Genomic DNA, 12,837 nt, shown 5'->3' on the forward strand with positions numbered 1-12,837 from the left:
AGAACTTTCTTTTGGCACTACATTTTTTTCAACAGCTGAACTATCGTATTCATACACACAAGCGGACCTACAGGATTTAGACAATAGATATTGGATTGTTTCGGCGGGTGTTTGTGGTCTGCAGGTACTACACTGACTATGCATGACTACCTCACACAACCCCATGTCAAATAACCCCAACTATCCCTTTAAAGCAACATTTTCACGACATTGGAGGTGCATGTGAAGGACTCATAACACGTCGCAGCAGATGTTTCCCGCTGGCTGAGCATTGATTTTTACTTAGAAAATTGGTCGAGTTCCTCTTTAATAATCAAGCAATTAAGTGAACACCTGCAGGGTCCCATCATGGTCATAATTCCTGTCTCAAAAATTAAAAAAATATAAATGAGGCATTAAACACATTCAAGTGTGTGGCATAAATAAAACATGAACATCCATCTAATGATCAATCTGAGAATGAAAATAATTATTTGGTTGACTTGCTAACAACCAGCCTGCCTTAAACGTGTTGTTAAATGCATATACTTATACAGTGTTAGCATGTTAACAAGCTCCATCATGCTCGCGAGTTCTCCGCATGTCTGCATTTTGTTATTTACTGTACATATTAAAGTGATATGAAGCTCCAGCTCAGCAGCTTAAATTAGCCTGTATTGTTGTGTTCCTTTTCTCATTTCACCATGTAAAGCTCTCCTCCATTCTCCACAGTGTCCATTTGTCTGTTATTTGTGTGCCTTCTGTTCCAGTCTATTCATTTCCCACACTGACTGAGTGGGAGTTTAAGCTCTGGGCCAGAGCTCTACATTGTTCAAAACACTCCCACCTCTGTGCTGTGCTGTATCTAGATACTTCTGATCAGCACAAACAGCTTTCCGAAGAGACTGTACTTCATTTCCAATGGCCATTATGAGGCATTATACACTAATGTTTGGAGTATAATAAAGACTACATGCTTTTATTGTGAGCTTATTCCTTAAGTGGGGGCCTGAAGGGGTCCTGAAAGGATTCAAAAGTTCTCAGAAAAAAGCAATATATATGAATAAATGAATAAATAAGCATCTATCTGCCATCATAGATTTTTAAATTCTATCATTTTTTTTAATGAATTCATGAATGTATTTTTGAATAATGAACTGACTTTCAGGTTTGATGTTTTATGTTGTTTTTGCAAACCTCTTTTTAAATTGAGCTATTTATTGATCATTTATTTGTAAATTGTTTTTTATAGTTCCTCTTCTTATTACCTAGTTCTAAAAAAAAAAAAAAAATCAAAATAATTAAAAAAAGAGGATTCTAGTTTTAGTGTTTCTGTATTAACAAGATAGTTATCTTGTTAATTCAGAAAAACGGAGCAGACTTTTTTTCACAAGTGAATGCATTACACTTCTGTAATTACCCATTCAAATATCAATGCGTTAATTACTTTATAACTTAGTATAATTATTAAGCAATGAACACATTCATTTGTAAACAAATTTATTAAGGCATATTTTTAATGCACAATCATTTATTAATTGATGAAATGCTTTATTACTATTTCCGTTACACTTGTGGTCCTCTATACCTAGACCGAGGAGCACCCACAGACTTTGACAGGCTGCCTGCCGCTGCCGTGGGTGGAGTTAAATTCCCCCGACGTGCGGGTGAAGCTGGTTCCTAAGACAACCCATAAAACATGCATTTGCATTTGCGAGGCTTGTTTCGACCACCACATCCACAGAGAAGTGAGCTGCCGCAGCAGAGCAGAGAGTCTTCAAACAACCGGGACTTCCTGCACAAACAGCAAAAACTAGAACGGATATATGATGCGTAATACTTTATCAAGAATTTAAACCTTGAGCTGTCTTTTTTTTACCCACAACGACGCTGGGACTGAATCTATGTAAGTAGACTGTTGCAAGCCTTTTGTTTTCTTCTGTCTTTAAAGTTTAAAACTGTCTGCTATAAAACTGAAGAAGAAGAAGCCTGTCATAGATTAAATCAGACAGATATCATGTCCAAATGGGGGCATCTCAAGTCTGCTGAAAGATATTCTCCCACCCAAGGCAAATGTTTATTTGATTTTAATGTAGCACCATCAAGTATGCAAAATGTATTATTAATGAATCAATGAAATTGCTAAAACACATTATAATTATTGCAGAAACATTACAACTCCAGGTTCAAAAACCTTGTTGTAGCAGTAGGTGTAATGTTGATAACTTTCCAGGTTGGTAAAATACCTGGGTTCATCAAACTCTGCAGACAGTGAATCCCTAAAATCAAATCCTTCATTCACATTCTCTGCGTAGTTTCTTCTGCCTCTCTCTCTGAGACTACAGGCCTCAACAAAGAATAAAAAAGACTGATGAGGTAAACAAAGGCGTGACACTGGAGTTAACAAACATGTTGGACCAGTTTAAAGTTGAAGTTCCTGCAAAATGTGATATTGTATTTGATATATATATATATATATATATATAATTGAGAGGGAGGAGTGCTCAGCCTACTGCTGATGTCACACGGCCAGATTGTGTGAACTGTAGCAGTGCAACAAGGAGTTTACCTTCAGATAAGGTTAAGTGCCATTACGTAAACAGCAGGGAATTATTTTACTGAAATGCAATTAAAGATAAAGTTGAATAGATATTTTCACTGTGCTTTTTCTACCTAAGCTTCACAGGTACCTGCAGCTGTAGCTCAGCCCCCCAGTGAGGAGCAAACCAAGCAAAATGAACAATTAGTGAGGAGAGGTTTAATGAATGTCCCAGAGCAGTGACAAAATATGTGGTGAAAGCACCACGCTCCTTCAGCTCAGCAGAATGTCAAGTCAAGTCGAGTCAAGTCTCACTTTTATTAAGTTATCTCAGGGCACTTTTCATATTGAGCATGTCCTGATATGCCCTCCATGAGCAAGCATGTGGCAACAGTGGCAAAGAAAAAACAAACATATCATGGTGTGATAAAGTTGTTTAGACGTTCCGCAGACACTGAGGAACAGTTGTCTGTCTGGTGACCTGATGTAATGACCTGAATGTAAGCCCAATATTCTCACTTTTTGGCTCTAGTTTGGTCTCCACCTGCAACTAAGAAAAAGATTTGGCTATTTAGCTGCTAAATGCAACACTGCGTCACTATCACAGTAAAAATAGTCATGTGATCCATTTTCAATACAAAAATATTTAGGCTCGTCGATATTTCCAATATGTTAGTCAATAAATACCAAGAAATTTTAGCACATAACTGTCAAAGTAGATTTGTAATACCTACTCAGAGAGAATTTGCAGGTTGTTTTTTCCACTGAAAAATGTCCCTCTTTGTATGGTTGCATGGTTGCAGTTCTTAAAGTAAACAGACCTAAAGGGATAGTATTAAGATCTTTTTGTAATGTGGGTATATACCAGCAATATCATTTGATTTGTTTGAATTCTAAAAATAGCTTATTGGCCTCAAAAATCCAGTATGGGTGGGGCTATAGTAGAAACATTGGGACTCTGGCCAAAGTGGGTTTGAGGAACGTTTGTGTGACTCAACAGCAGCCCGAACCTCATTCACAGCCCAGGTCTCCCTAATGGGTTTATCCGTCTTTCTGTTCATTTTTTTCTGACTTTTCTCAGATGTTTGCTTTTTTTTATTTTGGTAGACTGGAAAGTTTACATCTTTACATCTCTGAAATCCTCCTGAAGAGACAGTCCGAGAAGGAAAAATACTCTTTGATTGAACTCTTGATATATCTATCATGAGGATTTAAAGTTGGGAACCACTGCTATTTAAGGATAAAAACATTTCTGAAGTGCAGTCCCTGTAGGGTTATTCTATAGTGATATATATTTTAACAGCAGAGGATCAGTTCGTTTGTTTTTTACATTTTTTATCTTTTGTAGAAACCTAATATAATACAATACAACAGGTGAAAGCTATCTTTTCCAAAGCATTAATACTGTCACAGGGAAATAAACTAATGTGACATATTTGAAATCAGCAATACACATTGTCTCATGTCTGCATTAATGTTAGTTTTCAATGTTGCTTGCTTGACAGTCGATGTGTTGTACTTTGTCTGTGGTTTTGCTTATGTCTTGTTGCATGTATGTGGTTCCTCCTCAGTTTCTGCACAGAGACCTCTTGAGTTTGTCCCATCACCCACAAGATGCATATGAATAGCTTATTAAATCAATGGAGTAAGTACTAAGAGATTCAAATACTTCTTCAACTCTTCTTCATAGTGTTTACTTTGCATTTCTTACAGTAATTCACCAAGCAGAAGTGATTTAAATTACTTTTATATGTAGACTCACTCAATAGTAATCTGACACTCAACTGAGAAACCACAACTTTGTCAGCTGACTTGATTTGTGTGCGCAGCGCTGCATTGCTTGCTGTCAGTGTGTCACATCCGTTACAGTCATTGATTTGTTTCTTCTTAACCTTTTACCTCTTTTTCAGAGAATCTATTTTAGGCTTGAGCTCAACTAGTATTGCCAAGTAGTTTTGAGCAGTAGATAAATATGGAATCCCAAAGTGTTCAATTCATAAATAAAGGAGACATTAAGAAATACCTATGTTGTCATTGTATGAACAAACTGTGTAAAATACAAATGAACCAACAATTTGTAGCCGTAGCTTAACAAGGCCACTCATGCTACCTGGCTAGCTGGCTAACTAGCTAGGTGTGCTTGAGCTTGGTTATACTTCATCAAATTGAAAGGTCAGTTTTAGCAGTGCTCACTAACTTCTGTTGGCTAGAGTGACCACAGAGAAAGACTGCCCTTTTTACTCTCTATAGACTTGTGTTTCTTTCTCTGAGGAACATCTTTAGATTCAAAACGCTAACCCTGAATTCACCAGCTAACGTTAGCTGCTGCTGTTAATACTGTCTCTGGCGCTCATAACCCCTCCTAGCTGGTTAGCCTGCTGGGCAGGCAGCATGTTATTGGAAGCGTTATTGAGATAAATGAATCTTTATTGGAGGCGGCATTTTGCCTTTATTCAGACAGTCAGTGCAAAGAGTGACAGGAAGTGTGGGAGGACAGAGGGGGAAGACATGCAACAGGGGCCCTCTGGTTGGTACTTGAGCCGCGGGTGTTGCATGCACCTCAACCATTCAACCATCAGCTTACCCGCACTAACTAGCTGAAACTGGCACTTTGAGAGGTGTTACTGTGAAATACGCCAGTATGAAAACAGAGCTGAAAATTTCAAATATGAAGTAAAAATGAAGTTGTTCTTATTTAGATAGAAACAGAGTATTATAGTGTTTAGTATATATTATAATATATTATATATATATTTAGTGAATATAACACTCTGTTATCATGTAAATAATAACATTCTTATGTAAATAAGAAGAATGTTAAAAAACATTCAATAATGAGTTGAGTATTAAGAATTTCTTAAATTATTGTTTTATTCATGTATTTTACACTTTTTCTTTCTATTCTTTTTAAATATTGTAATTAATTCAAAACACTTTGGTACTCTTCATGTACAGTTTGCATAGATCATATAGCAGTTTTCCTGAGCTCCAGGGATTGTTCTCTCTTGCTGTGTGATTGAGAAATACAGCTAGGCATCACATTATGCTGATCCTAGTCCAAAACCAACACCTGCATCTGACAGTTTCCATTTGACATCAAGAACCACATGTAACTGGAGGACTGTTTTTGGTGACCTCTGGCTTGTGTGTTTTTTATTTATTATGTGACATGATCCAGATCAGTAGTCAATAATATTGTCTAGCCATTTACACTTTATCGAATTAAGTAAAATCCAAAGTATATATAATAGTAAGTACATCAAGTAGGTGTCAATTGCATGAGGCTAAAAAAAAATATTTTTTCCTGAAATACAGTACATGGTTAGCTCTGTTGGTGGCTGTTTGCATTGTAATGAGGACTGGCTCAAGGTCTAATTTACCAACTTTTTATTTACCTTCACACTGTTTCTGTACACATTACATGCCTGGGAAGCTTGGTTACTTAGCTACAAGGTTCACTGGCTGTGTAGGCTGCAGCCAGCCTTTGAAAACAGTTTTTAGCAAACCATCTGCGCTGCCTCTCTATCCCTCACTGAGGACTATGGAATATTATATCATTCAAAAAGACAAGGTCTTGTATCTATAATTTTAATTTTGTGAGCTTGTATATATTTGTATCTTCCTACATGTACATTCTTTTTGAGGCTTTTAATCTCACTTTCACAAGCTGTGAGGCAGAAAAACATGCGGGTGTGTATGTGTGAGCTCACAGAGCTTTGACAGGTTTACAACATGGTAAAGTTTCATGAGCAGAGCTTTATAAAAGAATCACAAAGCCTGAGAGGGAAGGACATTCAACTTCTGACCAATCAATGTCTTAACACGTGTCATAAAATACAACCTAACACCTACCACTGGTGTTACGCTGTATTCTATGACCCATCAGATATCGCTTGTTCTGCTTACAGGGCAGTGTTTCCCACACATAGACTTTACTTGGATGGGCTGCGCAGGTGTATTAATGGCAGCCCAACTGTGTCTGGCAAAGCGTTATTATATATATTTCTATGTCTCCATGGCAGCGACAGCCAGGACCGGAGGCATATTGTTTTCTGGTTGTCTGTCCCACTCTCTTGGATGCGATATCGTATCGATATAATGCCTTGATGGAACTTCTTCAAGTTTGGCACAAACATTTACTACAATGCCAGGACAAACTGATTCAATTTTGGTTGTCAAAGATCAAAGGTCAAGGTCACAGCGACCTCACAAACACTTTTTTAACCATTAAACAAAACTTCACACAGCAATTACGACAAAATTTCACACAAATGAACCATGATTATTCATCTGAGACAACAACACTGTCCACAATCAAATATAGTGGAGGATCTCCCTTTGCTCTTCCTCTCCTGTACCTGAGGCCTGTACTATGAAGCAAGTTCAACATACCCAGGATATTTTTTCATTATGTTGACTTAAAAGAACCTAACATTGTCCGTCCTGGATAAGTTGTACTAAAAACTAAGCTGGTTATCAACTGGCTCAGGTAACTCTGGGTTTACTTATCCTAGCTACAAGTGCGTTTATGTGTAGTTGTTTTTTATAGGCAACACCATCAGAGCCGTGAATAAAGGATTTATTATATGAGAAGAAAAGCTGATACCTCCAAGTTGCCTAAATTCAGTTGAAGCGACATCCCAAAGTGATATTCAATGAAATGAAATGTAAACAATATTATCACATGACCAGAGTAGAAAAGAAACACTAGAAATAATTTACAACTATTTAAGTCCAGCTGAGGATATACTGAGTTTCCTACTGAGTATTTTCACCTTTTTGTCTATGAACAAACTATTAAAAATGTGATGCAGAAAAAAGTTAAAGTAATGTCAGACTGTTGCTGCTGCCAAAGCAGAGAGTAGAGAGGACTTGTTACTGAAAGATAATAATACTTAGTTATGTTGCTACTGTAACACCTGTTATTGGGTGTTGAGTTTTCCATGCTTCAAATGCTGCAACCAGGTTATCTTTGGTCAAATGTTCTCATTTTTGGCTCGAACACGGGATGACTTCAGTGTTGGGGAGTGGGGGTGGTGGTGGTGGTGGGAGACAGTAGAAAGGGACATACATTGTAGAGATGCAGTGGAGATACATTGTGCTGTTTGCACATTTTGTTTGACCTCCAACACTGTCTCCAGCCCACTCGCCCATCTCTACAAGTGGCATATTGTTTTCAAACAGGATTATGCCTATGCAGAAAAAAATTTGAGCCAATTCTCTGCCAATGTTTCCACAATGTTTCCGCAAGCAGCCAGGGTGGCATTCTGTTTTGGGATAGAATTTGCACTGTTTGTTTGGATGCCATGCATAGACTCTCCAGTTCCCAGATGGCCCTGCATGCATTTGGAAAAATGCAATGATTTAAGTTGTTCATTATGACTGTTTCCAAATGGGCACAACACAATCCCCAAGGCTTGCTTGATCTTTTTCCAAATTTTTATGCCTCCACACGCAGCCAGAGCCGGTGGCATATTGTTTTTGAGTTGTCTCTACATCCATTTGTCCTGTTCTCGCAGACAGCTTTGTTAGTTGACTTGATGTATATGTGCAGAGCTGCTTTGCTTGCTGTCAGTGTCTCACATCCATTTCAGCAGTGATATGTTAAATCAGTTATTGTTTTGTTTCTGCTTTTCCTCTTATGAATTCCCTCTTGTTCAGAGAATCTACTTTAGGCTTGAGCTCAACTACTATTGTCAAGGATTTTCAAGTAGTAGATAAATATGGAATCCCAAAGTATTAAGTTCATGAATAAAACAAAAGAGACATTATAAATCATACTTGTGTAAAATACAAATGAATTGACAATTTGTAGACGTAGCTTAACAAGGCTAAATATGCTACCTAGCTTGCTGGCTAACTACCCAGGTGTGCTTGTCAGCTTGGATATACTCAGCATAGACATATACATATTATACATAGAGGCCAACGTTGCTGCCATATTGAAACGGGCAAGACTTCTCTGTAAACAAATATAATGGAGGAGCTACAGTTTTTCTGGATCAAAAACACTATAATGTGTATATTTCTAAACCGATTTCAATTAGTCATTTTTATATTCAAGCTTTATGATCTATGTGGAGTACGTAAAGTAGTAAGTAAAAGTTCAGTTGGACTCAAGGAACTGGTTACATGTTGGTTGCCAAGGTCACGGTGACTTCACAAAACATGATTATGGCCATTAGATTTTAAATTTTTCAAAGGTCATTGTCAGTGTGCCCTCACAAAACACTTTTTAGCCATTCCTCAAAACTTCACAGAGCAATTATGACAAGATTTCACAGAAATGGTTCCTATTTTCTATGAGTCTGGATAAACAGGGATGTAATCTGAAACTAGTCTGAGTGGCGGAGGTGTGCATTTGTGAGGCGGTGATTGTAGTTATCCATTTTTTTTTTAGAATAGGTCTCACATGTGGGATTACAAGAAGTTGAAAAGATGCTAACATGCACTCCCCAAATGTTTACCACTACCATCCCTTCAGCAAAAACAAAGAATGTGTACTGTAACCCCCTCCCTTTTCTGACCACCAACCCCCCCCCAATCCCATTTTATAATTTATGTCCAGCTCCTTAGCACAGCACTTCAACTCAGCGTGTGCATAACTGTTTCGTCTTCTTCCCTCCGATTTAGTGCTGGGATTGCAACAATAACCACATTACCACTTCCCCATGGTATTAGGTGGTGTACCGCAGGGCGGAGGACATTACAGCTGTGACCCTAATAACAGCTTTCTGTTGTATCTGAGAGTGTTTCCATCTTCATGTTGGTTATGACGTAGGTGTTGTGTAATCAGAATCATAAACAGTGTTTACTATCTGTTCTCTAAATTATCCTGTTTATTTGGTTTGAGACTTGGATGTTCCAGTATAAAGAGACACAGAAAAACAGACAGTGTGAGTTTACTCTTGCGGCTCATGAGCTGACCACAGAAATACTTTCCAGGTAAGAAAAAACAAAACGGTGTAACCTGAGCTTTAGCGAGGTAAATGACGACAGTGTGTGAGGTCAACGGAGCGGAAGAAACAGAAGAAGAAATGTATAATGTATCATATCCTGAGTGACAAGGGATTGTTCCAAGGAAAGACCCCAGAGCAAGCAAACTCTTTCATCAGCTGGTTGAGTAAGTTGCCAGTGAGCCAAATTTGATGCTTGTTTGAGCGCATCCAAAAGTATCTAATAGCTTTTACACGTAGAAAACGCTGGCTAAATTTTAAGTCCAGGAAACACACGGGCTTCAGAGAGTTTTGTGCTTGCTTTTAAGCCACTTACAGAATCTATATTTGTTTGAATACCAGGTTTTAAATGACTTTCATGTGGAGATTTGTCACAGCAGTTACAGTGGTTTACTGGTTAATGTAGCAGCAGCCTTTCTGACAGCATACACCTTATCCATAGACAGTAAGTCAGTCATGGTGAACAGTGATTGCAACGCCTGTGCTGCTGTGTCATGCTTCGCTCATTATCTGAAGTGAAGTTTTGCTTCCTCACTGGAGTTCTGTGGAAGTGCAGGAACAGTGCGCATATTAGCCTGGAGTTATCCTACCATTATTGTCATTACCATTCATTACATACTGTTTACAAGACCAAGTCAATATTGCATTAGTTGGAAATGGATTCAGACTGATTGATCTGCAGTAGTGCTTCCCATGGATCCCTGCACATATAGCAGGACATTGCCTCAGGCTCACAGCACTGAGCATGAGGATTGCTATTTTTAAAGCCGGCGCCCAAATTAGTCATGCAGTATGATCTCTGGGTGACATCAGCATGAAGGTCTAGTATACCAAATGGCTTGACCTATTTTATGTTGTGTGTCATTGATATGTAGCCGGTTGCAACACCTCTAAGCAAGGCACATTGACAGAGGCGGCTCTAAGGATTTTTAACTGGGGTCAACTGTGGCCCAGGGGTGTGTAGAGGTGGCACAATGTGTTGTGCACATGTGGAGTTATATGCATTGATATTCTTATGATTATAGGCTAAAACATAAATTATTATATACAAAAGTTAGCAACTCATCATTGTTGCATCCACCATCAACTGTGGCTGACGGCTGCGGGGAACCTTATTCATCTGATGTGAGCCCATCCAGCATGAAACTGCTTTCCATCTCTGCCCTCCACAGAAGAAGGCATAGCTCTGAGGCGAACATCACCTCGCTTAGCAAAATCCATAAAGCAATTAACGGCTACTGTGGCTTGGCACAGGCCAGTTTTAGGGCTCAGCTTTAATGTATGCAGCTACAGCCAAAAAATATCAGGACTACAGGGCTGTTGAAGGTAGATTAATGCTCCGCTATGGAGCAATTGCCAGCGTTGTCCACATATTTTATGCTTGAAGTCACTGGGCCTCATAGGATGCTGTTACTCACCTAAAACCTGAATCCAAGACTTAGTTGGCATTAATTAATTTCCAGTTTTGCTACGGAGTGCAACACATCAACACAAGTTATCCACATTTGTGTGCTTTGATATTTAGGGTCTCAGGCAGTGCGTGTCCTTGTGGAGGTGTGAACTCATAACTGAGTCACCACCTTGACATCACGTGAAGGTAACAGGGTCCTCCATGACACATCAGAAGCCTTTGGTTTTAAGTGCATAAACACACACATATATACATTCCCTCTGTTTTGAGCTAATATCACATGTCTGTATGATCTTTTTAAAATTCCTCAGAGAGGATCCTTGTGTTGAGAAATGAAGCTCTGGGGAAAAATCTCACTTTGGTGTGAACTGATTTTTTTTCTGTGAAACGTTCATGGGCTGACATTCCTTATCAGCTGAGTGGACGTCAGCGCGGCGATGGCCAGCCCTGATATTCCTGTTGACGCTGTGCTTGGTCAGACGTAGGTGAAACTCACAGCAGGTTGTGATAAGCGCCCTTCACCATTTGACAAGACATACAGTACTTCCTGTGTGTGGCTTGTGTAACTTTCCAGCCCTACGTGTGAAAACGCGCAGACAGAGCTGGTAAAGAAACGCTTCTCGGAGAAGCTGACAACACAGCAGCCAAGAAAAGCAAACTAAGTGCGAAACGGGGTGTGGAGTGGAGAAATGGAGACTGAGAAAGGAGGGGAGACACAAACTGCAAAGCGTGTCTATCTTCAGCAGCAACAATGAAAATGAAAAGGAAGTTAAAAAGTCTGTCAATGCCGAGAGATGTGAGATACAGATAGAAAGGACAAATTATCTCTCCCGATTTTAGATGTTTTAACTTGTTTTAAAATACAAAGCTAATCAATATTTTATTATCAATAAATAGAATTAACTGCATAGTGTGAAAAGGTGCTGCTCATAATGATAACCAGGGTTCCAATTTCGGGGGTGCTGGTGGTGGTGGGGCTTAGGAGGGTGATAACGGCCTAAAGGAGGTAAAAACAACAGGGATCAAAAGTCCTTCTCATCATATTACAATATATATTGCATGTTCATGTCAGGAAGAATCCTGTGATACGATTTCAGACACCCCTAAAGTGGACCGTACCATCTCTTAATCTTCACATTAGTTGAATGTATCATCTGCCTGCCGCAGAGGCTTGTGCAGGTAAATCTAAGTAGCTGTACCTTACTATATAGCTAGGGTTACCACCTTTGATCCATCCCTCCCTCCTTCATTTTTTTAAGTTTTATTTTATTTTAATTATTTTTGGGGGCATTTTTGCCTTTAAGTCAGCAAGTGCAGCAAAGGAGCACAGGAAGGAAAACAAACTGTAGGTGGCAAGACACAGGAGCCCGGCTTTGATCCTGAGGAGTGCAGCAATATATTTTCTGACAAGCAGCTAAAACTATGCCCACATTTCCCTGCAACTTTACAGCTACTAACTGTAACTCTGCTCCTGTCACCAGCCTCACCGTCACGTACATCGCTGCTCTCGCTCCACCGCTCACACCCGACGCACACCTTACGCACACCCGACGCACAGAGCAATAATGGAGCCACGCCACTTGTATAACATTTAGTAAATATGATGCACAGCTCCTTATGGAAAACAGTGATTACAGCCAAACTTTAGCCAAACTTTTATTTTCACTGCACGTAGATCAGATACCCTTGAATATAGAAATGACTCATTGAAATCGATTGAGAAATATTAAATGTTATAGAGCTTTATATCCATAAAAACTGCAGCTCCTCCGTTGTCCAGACCAATATGGCGGCCAAAGGCTCAGAAATTGTATAGGAAGTGGTGGAAAGTACAGTTTGAGGTGTTTCCATTTTATGCTACTTTATACTTCCATTCCACTACATGTATTTGTTTCAGTTAAACAAGCAAGATACTGTAAGGGTTGTAACACTGCACTGCGAGCCCCTGCACT

The 12,837-nt window shown here is 39.1% G+C and overlaps 1 protein-coding gene across 2 annotated transcripts in view; it reads left to right on the forward strand.

Moving 5' to 3' along the window:
• The first annotated feature begins 1,653 nt into the window (after positions 1-1,653).
• zgc:162952 (PKc_LIMK_like_unk domain-containing protein) overlaps positions 1,654-12,837 on the forward strand; it is a 31,375-nt gene continuing 20,191 nt past the window's right edge. Inside the window, exons 1-2 of one of the 2 annotated variants that reach the window (XM_056376853.1) lie at positions 1,654-1,885; positions 4,090-4,163. In XM_056376853.1, coding sequence (XP_056232828.1) covers positions 4,133-4,163 — 31 coding nt within the window. In that variant the 5' untranslated portion in view covers positions 1,654-1,885; positions 4,090-4,132. The remainder of the gene's footprint in view (positions 1,886-4,089; positions 4,164-12,837) is intronic. The other variant, XM_056376854.1, reaches the window with a different exon arrangement.

Source organism: Seriola aureovittata, chromosome 5, assembly GCF_021018895.1.
Source record: "Seriola aureovittata isolate HTS-2021-v1 ecotype China chromosome 5, ASM2101889v1, whole genome shotgun sequence".
Lineage (NCBI taxonomy): Eukaryota > Metazoa > Chordata > Actinopteri > Carangiformes > Carangidae > Seriola > Seriola aureovittata.